Below are 17051 nucleotides of genomic sequence, written 5' to 3'. Positions count from 1 at the left end.
CAGTGAAGGAAATAAGTATTTGATCCCTTGCTGATTTTGTAAGTTTGCCCACTGTCAAAGACATGAACAGTCTAGAATTTTTAGGCTAGGTTAATTTTACCAGTGAGAGATAGATTATATATATATAAAAATAAAAAATAAACACAAAATCACATTGTCAAGATTATATATATTTATTTGCATTGTGCACAGAGAAATAAGTATTTGATCCCTTTGGCAAAACAGACTTAATACTTGGTGGCAAAACCCTTGTTGGCAAGCACAGCAGTCAGATGTGTTTTGTAGTTGATGATGAGGTTTGCACACATGTTAGATGGAATTTTGGCCCACTCCTCTTTGCAGATCATCTGTAAATCATTAAGATTTCGAGGCTGTCGCTTGGCAACTCGGATCTTCAGCTCCCTCCATAAGTTTTCGATGGGATTAAGGTCTGGAGACTGGCCAGGCCACTCCATGACCTTAATGTGCTTCTTTTTGAGCCACTCCTTTGTTGCCATGGCTGTATGTTTCGGGTCATTGTCGTGTTGGAAGACCTAGCCACGAGCCATTTTTAATGTCCTGGTGGAGGGAAGGAGGTTGTCACTCAGGATTTGACGGTACATGGCGCCATCCATTCTCCCATTGATGCGGTGAAGTAGTCCTGTGCCCTTAGCAGAGAAACACCCCCAAAACATAATGTTTCCACCTCCATGCTTGACAGTGGGGACAGTGTTCTTTGGGTCATAGGCAGCATTTCTCTTCCTCCAAACACAGCGAGTTGAGTTAATGCCAAAGAGCTCAATTTTAGTCTCATCTGACCACAGCACCTTCTCCCAATCACTCTCAGAATCATCCAGATGTTCATTTGCAAACTTCAGATGAGCCTGTACATGTGCCTTCTTGAGCAGGGGGACCTTGCGGGCACTGCAGGATTTTAATCCATTACGGCGTAATGTGTTACCAATGGTTTTCTTGGTGACTGTGGTCCCAGCTGCCTTGAAATCATTAACAAGTTCCCCCTGTGTAGTTTTCGGCTGAGCTCTCACCTTCCTCAGGATCAAGGATACCCCACGAGGTGAGATTTTGCATGGAGCCCCAGATCGATGTCGATTGACAGTCATTTTGTATGTCTTCCATTTTCTTACTATTGCTGTAATGACAGGGATAGGGAAACAGACAAGTGAGCCCTAATCTACCCGCCACTCAGTCCCTGCCTACTTGCAACGACCCGCCCTAGGCGACGGGGTACAACTGGGCGACGGTCCCTACAGTCAGTAAGTGCACGACAGACAACCAGACAAGGGAACACAGAACAAAGGGAAACGGGGCAGTTGCCCACGGCAACACCGTGAGCAACACGAGTAGTGAACGAGCCGAGTCAAACCAGGAGAGTACGAGGTGCCAAACGCAGAGCAGGAGTGTAGTGAACAAGCCGAGTCAAACCAGGAGTGTACGAGATACCAAACGCAGATCAGAAGAGTAGTCAGTAAGCCAGGGTAAATACGAAGCAGGGACAAGTAGTACAAGAAGCTGCAGCTGGGCCAGGAAACCAACAGAGAAGAATCACAAGCAAGGAGGAACAGGAAAGGCAGGTATAAATAGACAGAGGGCGGGAGCTAGCTCCGTCTGGCCAGGCTGTGATAGGCTCTCCCACTCCTAAGCCTGCCATCCTGAGTGGTGGAAGATGGAGTCAGTCTCACAGACATAGAAGCAGGTGCAGACTGATTACCTATGGGCGTGGATACAGAAGCTGTGCCTGGCAGATCCTTACCAGTACCCCCCCCCCCTTTTATGAGGGGCCACCGGACCCTTACTAGATGGACCTGGTTTATTGGGGAAAAGAAGGTGGAACCTCCTGACCAATACCCCAGCGTGAACATCCCGGGGGGGTACCCAAGTCCTCTCCTCAGGCCCGTATCCTCTCCAATGGACCAGGTACTGGAGGGAGCCTTGGACCATCTTGCTGTCCACAATCTTGGCCACCTCGAATTCTACCCCCTCAGGGGTGGGAACGGGGACAGGAGGTTTCCTCGAGGGAGCCAAGGACGGGGAGCAGCATTAAGGAGGGAGGCATGAAACACGTCGTGTACTCGAAAAGATGGGGGCAACTCCAGTCGGAAGGAGACAGGATTGAGGACTTCAATGACCTTGTACGGCCCTATAAACCGGGGAGCAAACTTCTTGGACGGGACTTTAAGGCGCAAGTTCTTTGACGATAGCCACACCAGATCCCCGACCATAAACAAGGGGTTAGCAGAACGTCTTCTATCTGCCTGAGTTTTTTGAATGCTCTGGGACGCCTCTAGGCTCTTCTGAACCTGGGCCCAGACTGTGCACAATTCCCGATGAACGACCTCTACCTCGGTATTGTTGGAACTACCAGGTGAAACGGAGGAGAACCGTGGATTAAACCCAAAATTACAGAAAAAGAGGGAGACCCCTGACGAGTTACTGACCCGGTTATTAAGGGAAAATTCGGCGAGGGGAATGAATGAGACCCAATCATATTGACAGTCAGAGATAAAACACCTTAAATATTGTTCTAGAGACCAATTAGTCCTCTCGGTTTGGCCATTAGTTTCAGGATGGAAGGCAGAGGAGAAGGACAGATCAATCTCCAACTTTTTACAGAAGGCTCTCCAAAACAAAGAAACAAATTGTACCCCTCTGTCAGAAACAATGACAGGGACCCCATGGAGACGCAGGATGTGTTTGACAAACAAGGTAGCTAACGTCTTAGCATTGGGTAGTTTTTTGAGGGGCACAAAGTGGCACATCTTACTGAAGCGGCCTACTACAACCCACACCACCGACTTGCCTTGAGATGGAGGCAAATCGGTGATAAAATCCATGGAGATATGGGTCCAAGGTCTCTGGGGAATGGGCAAAGTACGTAGTAAGCCTGCTGGTCGGGACCTGGGAGTCTTGGACCTAGCACAAACCTCACAAGCGGCGACGTAGGCCTTAATGTCTTTAGGCAACCCAGGCCACCAATAGTTTCTGGCAATGAGGTGCTTGGTACCCAGGATGCCTGGATGACCAGATAGTGCGGAGTCATGATTTTCCCTAAGTACCCTTAGCCGGAATTGCAGGGGAACAAACAGCTTGTTCTCAGGAAGGTTCCCGGGAGCTGAACCTTGATCAGCAGCAATTTCAGAGACTAAATCAGAATCAATAGAGGAAATGATTATACCTGGAGGCAAAATACAAGCAGTATCTTCCTCCGAAGGAGGGCTGGCCATGAAGCTACGCGACAGTGCATCAGCCTTAATATTTTTAGACCCAGCCCTATAGGTAACCAAAAAATAGAATCTGGTAAAAAATAACGCCCATCAAGCTTGTCTCGGGTTTAGCCTCCGGGCAGATTCTAGGAAAACCAGATTCTTGCGGTCGGTAAGGACCGTTACCTGGTGCCTAGCCCCCTCCAGGAAGTGGCACCACTCTTCAATAGCCCATTTAATGGCTAAGAGTTCGCGGTTGCCAATATCATAGTTACTCTCAGTGGGCGAAAACTTCCTGGAGAAGTAGGCACAGGGACGGAGATGGGTGAGGGACCTGGTATCCTGGGACAAGACAGCCCCCACTCCCACCTCGGACGCGTCAACCTCCACGATAAATGGCTCCATTTGGTTGGGCTGAACCAACACCGGGGCCGAGATAAAGCACTTCTTAAGGACCTCAAAAGCATGGACAGCCTCAGGAGGCCAGCGGAGATCAGCACCCTTGTGAGTGAGATCCGTAAGAGGCTTAGCGATGACCGAGAAGTTAGCAATAAATCTCCTGTAATATTTAGTGAACCCCAAGAATCACTGTAACTCCTTCAGGGAGGCAGGTTGGACGCATTCCGCCACAGCCTGGACCTTGGCGGGGCCCATGCGGAATTCATGAGGAGTGAGGATTTGACCCAAAAATGGTATCTCCTGCACCCCAAACACACATTTTTCGGTCTTCGCAAACAGTTTGTTTTCCCGAAGGACCTGGAGCACCTTCCTGACATGCTCAATGTGGGCGGACCGAAGAAGAAGCCAGCACCTACCGGAGAAGTAGAGGGGCGAATGTAACCCTTGGCCAGGCATTCCTGGATATACTCTCCCATGGCTTCACGTTCGGGACAAGAGAGATTAAATATCCTACCCTTAGGGAGCTTAGCTCCTGGTACCAAATCGATAGCGCAATCGTATTCTCTATGAGGAGGTAACACTTCAAAGGCCTCCTTAGAGAAAACATCAGCGAAGTCCTGAACAAACTCAGGTAGCGTGTTCACCTCCTCAGGGGGAGAAATAGAATTAACAGAAAAACATGACATCAAGCATTCATTACCCCATTTGGTAAGATCCTCATTATTCCAGTCAAACGTGGGATTATGCAACTTCAACCAGGGAAGGCCTAAAACCAAATCGGACGATAATCCCTGCATCAACAGTACAGAGCACTGCTCCAAATGCATGGAGCTAACAAGGAGTTCAAAATCAGGGGTATGCTGTGTAAAATAACCATTAGCAAGAGGAGTGGAGTCGATACCCACTACCGGGACAGGTTTAGGCAAATCAATCAAAGGCATAGCTAGAGACATAGCAAATTCCACAGACATGAAATTAGCAGACGACCCTGAATCCACGAAGGCACTGCCGGTAGCAGACCTACCACCAAAAGAGACCTGAAAGGGAAGCAAGATTTTATTACGTTTCATATTCACGGGAAATACCTGTGCGCCCAAGTGACCTCCCCGATGATCACTTAGGCGCGGAAGTTTTCCGGCTGCTTATTCTTACGCCTAGGACAGGTGTTCACTTGATGCTTGTCATCCCCACAATAGAAGCAGAGACCATTTTTCCTGCGGAACTCTCTACGTTGTTGGGGGGACACGGAGGCCCCGAGTTGCATAGGTACCTCCGAGTCTTCCGTGGAAGAACGAAGCAACGGAACCTCGTGAGGCATCATGGGGGAGTCAGAGGAGAAAACACAAAAACTTTCACGTTGTCGTTCCCTGAGACGTCGGTCAAGTCGTACCGCTAAAGCCATAACCTGGTCTAGGGAGTCAGAAGAGGGATAGCTAACTAGCAGGTCTTTCAGGGCGTTCGACAGACCCAACCTAAACTGGCACCTTAAGGCAGGGTCATTCCACCGAGAAGCTACGCACCACTTCCTAAAGTCAGAGCAATACTCCTCAACAGGTCTCTTACCCTGACGTAAGGTCACCAGCTGACTCTCGGCAAAGGCAGTCCTGTCAGTCTCGTCATAAATGAGTCCAAGAGCAGAAAAGAAAAGATCAACAGAGGAAAGTTCAGGGGCGTCAGGAGACAAGGAGAAGGCCCATTCTTGGGGCCCTTCCTGGAGCCGGGAAATAATTATACCCACCCGCTGGCTCTCAGAACCTGAGGAGTGGGGCTTTAAACAAAAATAGAGCCTACAACTCTCCCGAGAGGAGAGAAAAGTGAGCCCTAATCTACCCGCCACTCAGTCCCTGCCTACTTGCAACGACCCGCCCTAGGCGACCGAGTAGAACTGGGCGACGGTTCCTACGCTCAATAAGTGCACGACAGACAAACAGACAAGGGTACACAGAAGCAAGGGAAAAGTGGCAGTTGCCCACGGCAACACCGTGAGCAACAAGAGTGGTGAACGAGCCGAGTCAAACCAGGCGTGTACGAGGTACCAAATGCAGAGCAGGAGAGTAGTGAACAAGCCAAGTCAAACCAGGAATGTACGAGGTACCAAACGCAGAGCAGGAGAGTAGTCAGTAAGCCAGGGTCAATATGAAGCAGGGTCAAATGGTTCAAGAAGCTGCAGCAGGGCCAGGAAACAAAACGAGAAGAATCACAAGCAAGGAGGAACAGGAAAGGCAGGTATAAATAGACAGAGGGCGGGAGCTAGCTCCGTCTGGCCAGGCTGTGATAGGCTCTCCCACTCCTAAGCCTGCCAACCTGAGTGGTGGAAGGTGGAGTCAGTCTCACAGACATAGAAGCAGGTGCAGACTGATTACCTATGGGCGTGGATACAGAAGCTGTGCCTGGCAGATCCTTAACAGATAGCCTTCCTTATTCAAAATCCCTTTTACCTTGTACAAATCTCCCACTTTACCAGCACCAAAGCAACCCCAGACCATCACATGACCTCCACCATGCTTGACAGATGTCGTCAGGCACTCTTCCAGCATCTTTTCAGTTGTTCTGCGTCTCACAAATGTTCTTCTGTTTTATTCAAACACCTCAAACTTCGATTCGTCTGTCCATAACACTTTTTTCCAATCTTCCTCTGTCCAATGTCTATGTGCTTTTGCCCATATTAATCTTTTCCTTTTATTAGCCAGTCTCAGATATGGCTTTTTCTTTGCCACTCTGCCCTGAAGGCCAGCATCCCGGAGTCGCCTCTTCACTGTAGACGTTGACACTGGCGTTTTGCGGGTACTATTTAATTAAGCTGCCAGTTGAGGACATGTGAGGCGTCTATTTCTCAAATTAGAGACTCTAATGTACTTGTCTTGTTGCTCAGTTGTGCAGCGGGGCCTCCCACTTCTCTTTCTACTCTGGTTAGAGCCTGTTTGTGCTGTCCTCTGAAGGGAATAGTACACTCCGTTGTAGGAAATCTTCAGTTTCTTGGCAATTTCGCGCATGGAAAAGCCTTCATTTCCAAGAACAAGAATAGACTGTCGAGTTTCACATAAAAGCTCTCCTTTTATTGCCATTTTGAGAGTTTAATCGAACCCACAAATGTAATGCTCCAGATTCTCAACTAGCTCAACGGAAGTTCAGTTTTATAGCTCCTCTAAACAGCAAAACTGTTTACAGCGGTGCTAACATAATTGCACAAGGGTTTTCAAGTGTTTTCTAATCATCCATTAGCCTTCTAACACAGTTAGCAAACACAATTTACCATTAGAACACTGGAGTGATGGTTGCTGGAAATGGGCCTCTATACACCTATGTAGATATTGCATTAAAAAACCAGACGTTTGCAGCTAGAATAGTCATTTAGCACATTAACAATGTAGAGAATGTATTTCTGATTAATTTAATGTTATCTTCATTGAAAAAAACTGTGCCTTTCTTGCAAAAATATGGAAATTTCTTAGTGACCCTAAACTTTTGAATTGTAGTGTACATTGGGACGTGTGTGACGCTATCTACAGGGGGGCTGAAGCTGTCTACAGGGGGATGTTTGTGGCACTATCCACAGGTGTCTGTGGCACTATTTACAGTGCGTGTATGTGTGGTCTGTGTGGCGCTATCTATAGGGTCAGTGGTGTAATGAAGGATTCTTTAATTGATGCCTATAATTGGTGTTTATAACTGTCTATTTTGCTGCTGGACTTTATACAGTATGGTATTTAAAAAAGTAATTTAAAACTAATTTAAAATACGTTTTCTTATTCTCTTATTTAGTCGCTATATTAGCGTTTACTGGGGGTATTACTTTTGGTCATCAGATCACCCACCATTGATGGAGACTTGCCCTGCTCCCTAACTGCCCCGCTCAGGAGCTGACAAGACTTAGGGTATGTTCACACGGACAAATTTCAGATGTATACGAGGCGTATTTTGCCTCGTTTTACGTCTGGAAATACGTCTCAAATACGTCGGCAAACATCTGCCCATTCATTTGAATGGGTTTGCCGACGTACTGTGCAGACGACCTGTTATTTACGCGTCGTCGTTTGACAGCTGTCAAACGACGACGCGTAAAAATACAGCCTCGTCAAAAGAAGTGCAGGACACTTCTTTGGACGTTTTTGGAGCTGTTTTCTCATAGACTCCAATGAAAACAGCTCCAAAAACGGACGTAAAAAACGCCGCGAAAACGGCGTGAAAACGCTGCGAAAAATGCGAGTTGGTAAAAAAACGTCTGAAAAGCAGGGTCTGTTTTCCCTTGAAAACAGCTCTGGATTTTCAGACGTTTTTGTTGACTACGTGTGAACATACCCTTGGAGGAAACATTGCTTACTACTCCCCTTTCCCTGCCTTCACGGTGGGAGTTGTTTTTTATTTTCACACCCCAGGGCAAATAAACTGCTAGACTGTGACATCACTGTTTGAAAGGTTCTGGGAAAGCTCTAGTGAAGCTTCTTCTTTTAAAGTGTCCTCAAAAATGGATGAATCATGGGTCTTTGAGTAGCTTTAAAAAAGTTTGTTGCAAGATTTTCACCAAATAAATACCCCGTGGCATATATAGTATTTTCTTATTAAAATGTACCTTCAATTTTGTAGAAAAAATATTATAGTGCAGGATTTTCGAAATATAAACTTTTGATTATATAGTATATAACTTGTTTAGTGGATTCTTCTTCTAAATTGCAGGACAGACCGGCTGCAGTCATAACTGTGCAGTAGCAGACATTCATATTACATTCTACAGTGCTGCCTCCTCTACTTTTATATCTTTCAGAACTCTTGTACTTGGAAGGTCTGGCATCACAGGAAAGTTTGAACCATAGTCAGGCACTGAGGCAATAATGGGCCACAAATGTCCAGCAGAAAATAATTCCATTTGGAGTTGACTTTGAGGTCTATCAATTGCCACTAGGATTTACACTATAGAAACAAACAGATTGGGACACCTACACATTACACCTACAGGAGCTTTTATGACATCCCATTTTAAATCCATAGATATTAATATGGAGTTTGCCCCCACTTTGGAATAATACCACTCACAGTTGATCTAGGAGGAAAGAAATGTATTGCAACGGTGGCATCCTCTTACAGTACCACGCTGGAATTCAGTGAGGTCTTTAGAATGACCCATTCTTTCACAAATGTTTGTGAAGGCGACTGCATGGCTAGGTGCTGGATTTTATACACCTGTGGCAATGGGACAAAATTAAACGCCTGAATTGAATGATAAAGAGGTGTCCCAATACTTTTGTCCATATAGTGTATTTCTTACAAGATGTTTCCCAAATAACCTATTAGATCTTATTGATAATATGTCCTGAGTGTGCAATGATAGCAACAATGCAATAAATGGATGTGCACATGTTCTGTACAGATGGAGGGTAGGCTCTACTCTGGTGAGTCCAGGGAACCCCAGTCCATCATCATGTGTCTTATCAGTAGACTGACTAATATATTGGTGGATTTAGCAATGAGGAAAAACTGTATATAAAAAAAAATTAGAAACACATTTTTACAATAAAATTTACTGTCTTTTTTGTATTTGATGATTAGAATGTATTGAGCAAAAAGTGCATCTGTCTCAAATGGCTAAATAATTATACCATAGATACACTCTGACATGACAGGGAAACGGAGCTTGTGCCTTGTTTCGTGATTTACTAACTAAAGTGTAATGTTTATCAAACCTCATAAATCAATCTGCACTGTTTAAGTTGGCGAGAACAAGGATGCTGCAGTTTATGTTTTAAAAATCGAAGTAAACGTTTAGGCTATTTTTATCGGAAAATCTCACCATGGACATATCCGAAACATGACATAAGAGTGCCTGGAGTTTTAGAAGGCCCTTAAAGGGATTTTCCCACCAGGGATATTTATGACATATCCACTGGATATGTCATAAATGTCAGATAAATGGGGGTCCCACCTCTGGGACCCGCACCTATCTATACAACAGGGTCCCTAAACCCCATTCTACCTCTTTGTGTGTCGGCTGATTTCCAACCATGAAGAAGGAAACAGCGTAGCTTGCTAAGCTACACTGTTTTTGTAAGCCCCATAGAGCTAAATGGCAGTTACGGAAACAGCGTAGCTCGCATGCTACGCTGCTTCCGTAACTGCTATTCACTACTATGGGAGTTACGGAAACAGGGTAGCTCAGCGAGCTACGCTGTTTTCGTAACTCCCGACGATAAAGTCAGGAAGTGGCCTGGAGTCAGTGATAGCAGACAAAGCTAGAACAGGCTTTAGGGGACCCGATCTAGAGATAGGTGCGAGTCCCAGAGGTGGGACACTCATCCCGTGGATATGTCATAAATGTACCTCGTGGGAAAACCCCTTTAAGCTGACACTGTACTTACAAACTTTTCCAATGTCGGTATTCTAATTTATCATAGTTCATTCTGCGGAGAGTACTTGCCTGTATGGTTAAATAAATTTACATAAAAGATGAACATTTTATTTTGCTTTTACAAATGTAAATTGCTCCTGACCTTTAGAAATTTGTTTGATTGGTTTTTAAAAATATAAATTTTAGCTTTAAATTTATTACTGTCACTACTGGGTAAAAGCGGTATTGCCAAAATTGACAATTATTACCTATCCACAGGGTGGGTGAGAATTGTCTGATCGCTGGGGACACAACCACTGGGACCCCTACTGATCATGAGAACGGGGGTCCCGAGCTTCCTGTTCCTCCTCACTGCTACACTGCAGTAAGGAGGACATCGAATCGAACGGCGGTCAATCAAGTGTGCTTCTGCACCATTCAAAGTCTAAGGGAATGAGGGAAACAACTGAGTACAGTGCTCTACTTTATAATACCAACGCGGAATCCAACAACACGAATCCCAATTTGTAGCATTAAATGGATATCTATGTTAGAGAACATTGGTGAAAGTTGACCAAGTTACTCATAATTGATATCTATAAGTTGAATTTCTACAGAGTTAATGTGCCCATTCTGATGAAGAAAGAACTCAGAAGAAAATGGCTGGTGGACTTGTTTCACATAAATGAGAGTAAATGACAACAGAAAAAACATGGATCAGACATGCTGGATATTTTTGGTAGTTATTCAGAGGATTTTACCTGTTTATGGTCCTCCCAGTAAGGGTTTGTCAGTATAAGCATGGGCAATTATACGTTTCCGAAGCAATTCACATCTCGGCCAATGGTACTTGTGTACACTTAGGTTTCTAGGGCAACAATGGCCATCTTCAACAAATAATCAGATCTTATAAGTTAAGGTGGGTTGCAGCTGTCCTACAATTACTATGAATAGTCTTTTATTACCCATTTTCAAATACCCTTTTACTCTATCAATAAGCCAGAGCAGACATGAAGGACCTGGCATGAGCTGTGTTTCCTGTGATCAGCTTGTTTTTGGGGGGCCCTTCTAACAAAAAGTATTGTCCAAAGTGGACACCCCAATAGCTTGTATAGACCAAGCCCTAAGTATACATAGTCCACCCCTGTGCCACTCGTGGGACCCTTAGCAGATTTGTAATAGTGCAGAACTAATAGAACTTTTATACTGTCATATAATGATTAAAGGAAGCCCTGAAGAAAAGTTTGCACAGATATTTAGTATGTTTTAAACATTTGTCAATTCTGTTATTTGTGATTGATGTTAGGAGCAATTTTGAACACTAGTAATATTGTTATTTTTTTATTATCTATCTGTCTCTATATATGTATTATATTTCTATGTATTTCATCTATTATCTGTCTTTTTATCTCTCCTTTGTAATATGTATAGTGTGTGTGTGTGTGTGTGTGTGTGTGTGTGTGTGTGTGTGTGTGTGTGTGTGTGTGTGTGTGTGTGTGTGTGTGTGTGTGTGTGTGTGTGTGTGTGTGTGTGTGTGTGTGTGTGTGTGTGTACAATCTTAGTACCGACTCATCTTTAAACTTGGTTAATTTTTCTATGTTTGTTTACAGATAAAGACCAGAATTGAAAAGATGACCCTTCTCAGCACTACATTTATGTAACACACCAGATCAAGGGTCTGTTGTCATTTTCTCCCTAATCCACTGCTCTCGTGGAATGATGTTGAGTAATAACCTGAGCCTAGCAAAGAATGTGACCAATATTCACTCTGCAAGCTTGGGCCTGGTATTAGGGAGCATATCATTTTTTACAGTTATCATGAATATTTTGGTATTGTATGCTGTGAAAACTGAGCGCAAACTTCACACTGTTGGAAACCTGTACATTGTTAGCTTGTCTATTGCTGATCTTATTGTGGGTGTTGCGGTAATGCCACTAAACATTGTGTATCTCCTAAACCATGAATGGATCCTTGGAAGACCAACATGTCTTTTTTGGTTATCTATGGACTATGTTGCAAGCACAGCCTCCATCTTTAGCCTTTTTATTCTGTGTATTGATCGATATCGCTCCATCCAGCAACCTCTGCAGTATTTAAAGTATCGTACAAAGACCAGGGCTTCTGTCATGATCTCTGGAGCCTGGCTTTTTTCATTGACTTGGATAATTCCTATATTGGGTTGGCATGTATTTGCAAATGGTGGAATTAGGTCAGTGCCGGAACACATGTGTGAAACAGAGTTTCACAAAGTGACTTGGTTTAAAGTTCTAACAGCCATATTGAATTTCTATATACCATCCTTGCTAATGTTGTGGTTTTATGCTAAGATATACAAAGCTGTGAGAGAACATTATCAACATCGGGGGCTTATTAATGGATCTTTCCAACTGTTCTATGACCGTAAGTTTGTCCGGAATGTCAAAGTGCTAAAAAAGCCAAGGAATTGTGTAAAGAAACAGTGTAGTAATGGAACTCTTATGGTACCAGAGACAAGCCTTCACAGGCATTATACAACAGTTTCCAATGTATTTCCTAAACAAAAAAGCCCACATGGACAATTCCATATAGAAGACTTTGAGAGTCAGCGGACATTCAGCCCATGTGACAATAAGGTTGTCAAGTTGCACTGTTTTCCTTTAACTATAATACAGGCAAACCCTGAAGAATGCAGAAACTATGTAACCGTAAGCAGAAATAAGATTGAAGAACACTTCCCCGAAAACCAGGATTTGACAGATATATCTGAAGAACATACTTTTGCTGAGGCTGGTTCTTGTATCTTGGATTCGAATCTGTTGGAAGAGAGCCACCCAGAGACCCCCGAGAATGCTGAAAACCGGCAATCTGGTAATTTCGGCTACCTGAAGCACACATGGCAGAGGTTTCGCACACAGTCCAAGCAGAGTATCCAAGGACTTCACATGAATAGGGAAAGGAAAGCTGCCAAGCAGTTGGGATTTATAATGGCAGCATTTATGTTGTGCTGGATCCCATACTTTGTTCTTTTCATGGTCATAGCATTTTGTCAAGACTGCTTTAACCACAACTTTCACATGTTTACCATTTGGCTTGGCTATGTCAACTCAACACTAAACCCTTTGATCTACCCACTGTGTAATGAAAATTTTAAGAAGACATTTAAGAAAATATTTCATTTTAGATTAAACTGTGGGGCATGCAAAAAGGAAAAGTGCACATCTTGCCCTTATAAATGAACCTGGAACGTTCCTCAGAAGTCTTCGGAATAATCAGTATTAATTTTACAATTCTCAAGAGGAACTTTGTTTGAAATATATGACACTTTTCATGGATTGTGTTTGGTGCCTCATTTAATTATTTGTATTTATGAAAATTGTAGAATGCAGCCATGTGTTGGAATTGTATTGGAATTTAATATAAACTTTATCTACTGAGTAAGGGTTAAGAAGTATAAGAAATAAAGGTAAGGGTTTATCCCTTGAGAAATAGGAGCACATAATGAAATGCATTAAATAGATTTGTACAATTCTCTCTAAAGGTATAAACTGGATAAATCTGCTGAAGCGTAAAAGAAATGCCAAACAGAAAAAAATACATTCTGTATGAGCCTCTGTTATGTTCCTCTAAGTGTATTTTCCTTTAATCACTAACCATAGACAACACATAAAAAACATCAACCCGAAATATGTCATATGAAGAATAACTAAGCTTTGCAATTCTATCGATTTGGTATGATCTTTTTATTTTCCATTTTGTACATGGAAAGCCTTTAGTCAAAAACGAAACCAGTTCATAGCCATCTGTGACAACAGTAGCACATGTAGTCGTCGCCCCCCCCCCCCCAAAAATATTTTCCACAGAATATTAAAGGTACATATATATATGCAGGAATTCCTACAGTGTATATGGGATGATATATATTTCAGGAATAAATATTGGTGGCCTATTTTTAGGATGTGTAATCATCCTGACCCCTGGGAACTTCACAGATCAGCAGAAAAAAAGGGCCATAGCTCTTGCATCATGATCCCTTTAATGTGTTTCCAGACTCCACAATGCATCTATACATGATGCTTTGCGTGATACTGCAGCTCAGCCCCATTCAAGGTCACACATAAGGATTGGCCATCAATGGATATTGCTGGAAGACTTCTTTAAAGGGCTTCCCCAGCCATTTTATATTGATTGCCTATCCTTAGGATACGTCATCAATATCAGACCGGTGGGGGTCTAACTCGCAGCACCCTTGCTGATCAGCTGAGTGAAGGGGCCCTGGCGATGAATGCTCTGGCCTCTTCATAGTTTACCAGGCACATCGGCGTACACATAAGTAGCGGCCTGGGATTGCAGATATGGTACTACTTAAGTTAAAAGAACTGAGCGGCAATCCCAGGCACAGCTGCTATGGAGGTGTACGGCTCTGTGCCTGGTAAAGATTGAAGAGACAGCGGAATTAGGGTATGTTCACACGGCCAAATTTCAGACGTATACGAGGCGTATTATGCCTCGTTTTACGTCTGAAAATACGGCTCCAATACGTCGGCAAACATCTGCCCATTCATTTGAATGGGTTTGCCGACGTACTGTGCAGACGACCTGTTATTTACGCATCGTCGTTTGACAGCTGTCAAACGACGACGCGTAAAAATACAGCCTCGTCAAAAGAAGTGCAGGACACTTCTTTGGACGTTTTTGGAGCTGTTTTCTCATAGACTCCAATGAAAACAGCTCCAAAAACGGACGTAAAAACCGCTGCGAAAACGGCGCGAAAAACGCCGCGAAAAATGCGAGTTGGTAAAAAAACGTCTGAAAAGCAGGGTCTGTTTTCCCTTGAAAACAGCTCTGGATTTTCAGACGTTTTTGTTGACTACGTGTGAACATACCCTTAGTCTCCACGGCCTTTTACTCAGCTGATCGACAGGGCTGCTGAGTGTCAGACCCACACCGCTCTTAGGGTATGTGCACACACACTAATTACGTCCGTAATTGACGGACGTATTTCGGCCGCAAGTCCCGGACCGAACACAGTGCAGGGAGCCGGGCTCCTAGCATCATAGTTATGTACGATGCTAGGAGTCCCTGCCTCGCTGCAGGACAACTGTCCCGTACTGAAAACATGATTACAGTACGGGACAGTTGTCCTGCAGCGAGGCAGGGACTCCTAGCATCGTACATAAGTATGATGCTAGGAGCCCGGCTCCCTGCACTGTGTTCGGTCCGGGACTTGCGGCCGAAATACGTCCGTCAATTACGGACGTAATTAGTGTGTGTGCACATACCCTTATATTGTTGACCGATCCTAAGGATAGGCCATCAATATAAAATACCCGGAGAACCTAATCAATGTTTAAACTATATAATGTTTAAATATACCATCCCATATACATTACCAAGGTTACGGTCTGTATGTGTATTGTGTGTGTGTAAACATGCATATCACATTACTGATTACATAGCACAGACCTGTCAGAAGAAAATTAAAAACAGCCCTCTAGGCAACATGCACACGTTGCATATTTTGCTGCGGACGATAACTGCAGGAAAACGTACAAAATTCGCAGGTAAAAACCCACCTAATAAAGTGTTTTTCGATGCAGTTTTTGCATTTTGATGCGTAAATCGGTGTGTTTTCAAACTGCGGGTTTTGGTGTGTTTTTCTTTAGAACTAGGCAGATAAAATACGCAAACAGAAACGCTTGATAAATTGACATGCTGCAGATTTTAAAATACACACAGCAGGTCAATTTATGTGCCGAAAAAAACCACAGCGTGTACATGAGATTTCCTGAAATCTGATTTACTTTGCTGGTACTGTATTATGCTGCGGCTATGCAATGTGAATAGGGCCTATGGTCCCTCTATAGGTTATTTGTGACTCCTCCCATAAGAAATAGACAGTAGTGGCAAGCGATTAGCTCCAAAGTCACCTTCAAATGGGCTTGTCTACTACTGGACCTTTTGGGCCCATTATTGTATAAGTCTGGGCCCACTGGAAGATCCTCGGGTACTCTGGTGGACCAGTCTGACCCTGGCCCCATAGCAGCCGCATGCTCTTCCTCTTCAGTTTTTTTTGGGGCTGTTACCCAATTTTTCCAGAATTATGTGCAGCAACATATTCTCTGGTTGCAACACAGCTTTCCTAAAAACAGATATAGATAAGAAAGGGTTCAATACAGGGGGGCAGATTTACTATTTAAAATGTGGCAGAATTCTGGTGCATATGATGAGCACCACATTTATTAACTGTTTTAGACATTATTTACGCCTAGCCCTAAAAGGGGCGTGGTCTAGATGAGAAGAGACGTAGTCTATCGAAAGCAGACGTGGCTTAAAATGCGCTACCGTGCGCCAAATTTTCACCAAAAATGACGTAAACTAAGCCGAGCACAAGGGGGTATAAGGAAGGGAAAAGTGACAAACATGTTGAGCTAGATGCGCCAAATTTATCATACAGCACGCGCCACTATGATAAATCTCCTGACTGCCTTGTCTAAGTTTACGCTTTCTAAATCTCAGGCAGGATTAGTAAATCTGCCCCATTGTTTTTATTTCATCAGGAAATGATCTTTAATTTATATCCGAATGTATAGTCCATGTGAATGTATAATTGTATAAATGTTTATATGATAACATACTTTATATAGAAAACATATTTATGCTACTATTGTATTTTATTTGTATTTTTTTATCCCAAATGGTAAAACCTGGTGATTTTTGTGCTGCAAACACACAAAGTGCAACTATTAGGTTACATTCACACCTGCGTCGGTGTGTTCCGTTGTCTTGCCCTGTCAGAGGAGCAGAACAAGGGAATAACGGAAGCAACGTTTCCGTTGCACAATAGTCACCACCTGCGTCCAACGGAACCCATTGACTGTAATGTGTTCCATTGGCTTTCCGTCGGGGTGTCCTTGATTTTGCCGGAGACAATAGCGCAGCATGCTGTGCTATTGTCTCTGTTAGGCTGGATTCACACGACCGTGGCGTTTTTACGCACGCAGAAAGGCGGCGTTTTGCGTGCGCAAAAAACAATTAACAGCTCCGTGGGGAAGCAGCAAATGATGCGCGGCTGCGTGCTTTTCGCGCAGCCGCCATCATTATGACACTCCATTTGGATGTTTGTAAACAGAAAAGCACGTGGTGCTTTTCTGTT

General features: G+C 43.8%; 1 protein-coding gene across 3 annotated transcripts in view; it reads left to right on the top strand.

Annotated features, from left to right (window-relative positions):
• Positions 1 to 14166, top strand: part of HRH1 (histamine receptor H1) — a 184886-nt gene extending 170720 nt beyond the window's left edge. For all 3 annotated transcript variants that reach the window (XM_075832355.1, XM_075832354.1, XM_075832352.1), the window contains one exon: positions 11529 to 14166. In XM_075832355.1, coding sequence (XP_075688470.1) covers positions 11635 to 13134 — 1500 coding nt within the window. In that variant the 5' untranslated portion in view covers positions 11529 to 11634 and the 3' untranslated portion in view covers positions 13135 to 14166. The remainder of the gene's footprint in view (positions 1 to 11528) is intronic.
• The last annotated feature ends 2885 nt before the right edge of the window (positions 14167 to 17051 follow it).

The sequence above is a fragment of the Rhinoderma darwinii genome, chromosome 7, assembly GCF_050947455.1.
Source record: "Rhinoderma darwinii isolate aRhiDar2 chromosome 7, aRhiDar2.hap1, whole genome shotgun sequence".
In the NCBI taxonomy this organism is placed as follows: Eukaryota; Metazoa; Chordata; class Amphibia; order Anura; family Rhinodermatidae; genus Rhinoderma; species Rhinoderma darwinii.
This window is presented reverse-complemented; position numbering and strand designations above follow the sequence as displayed.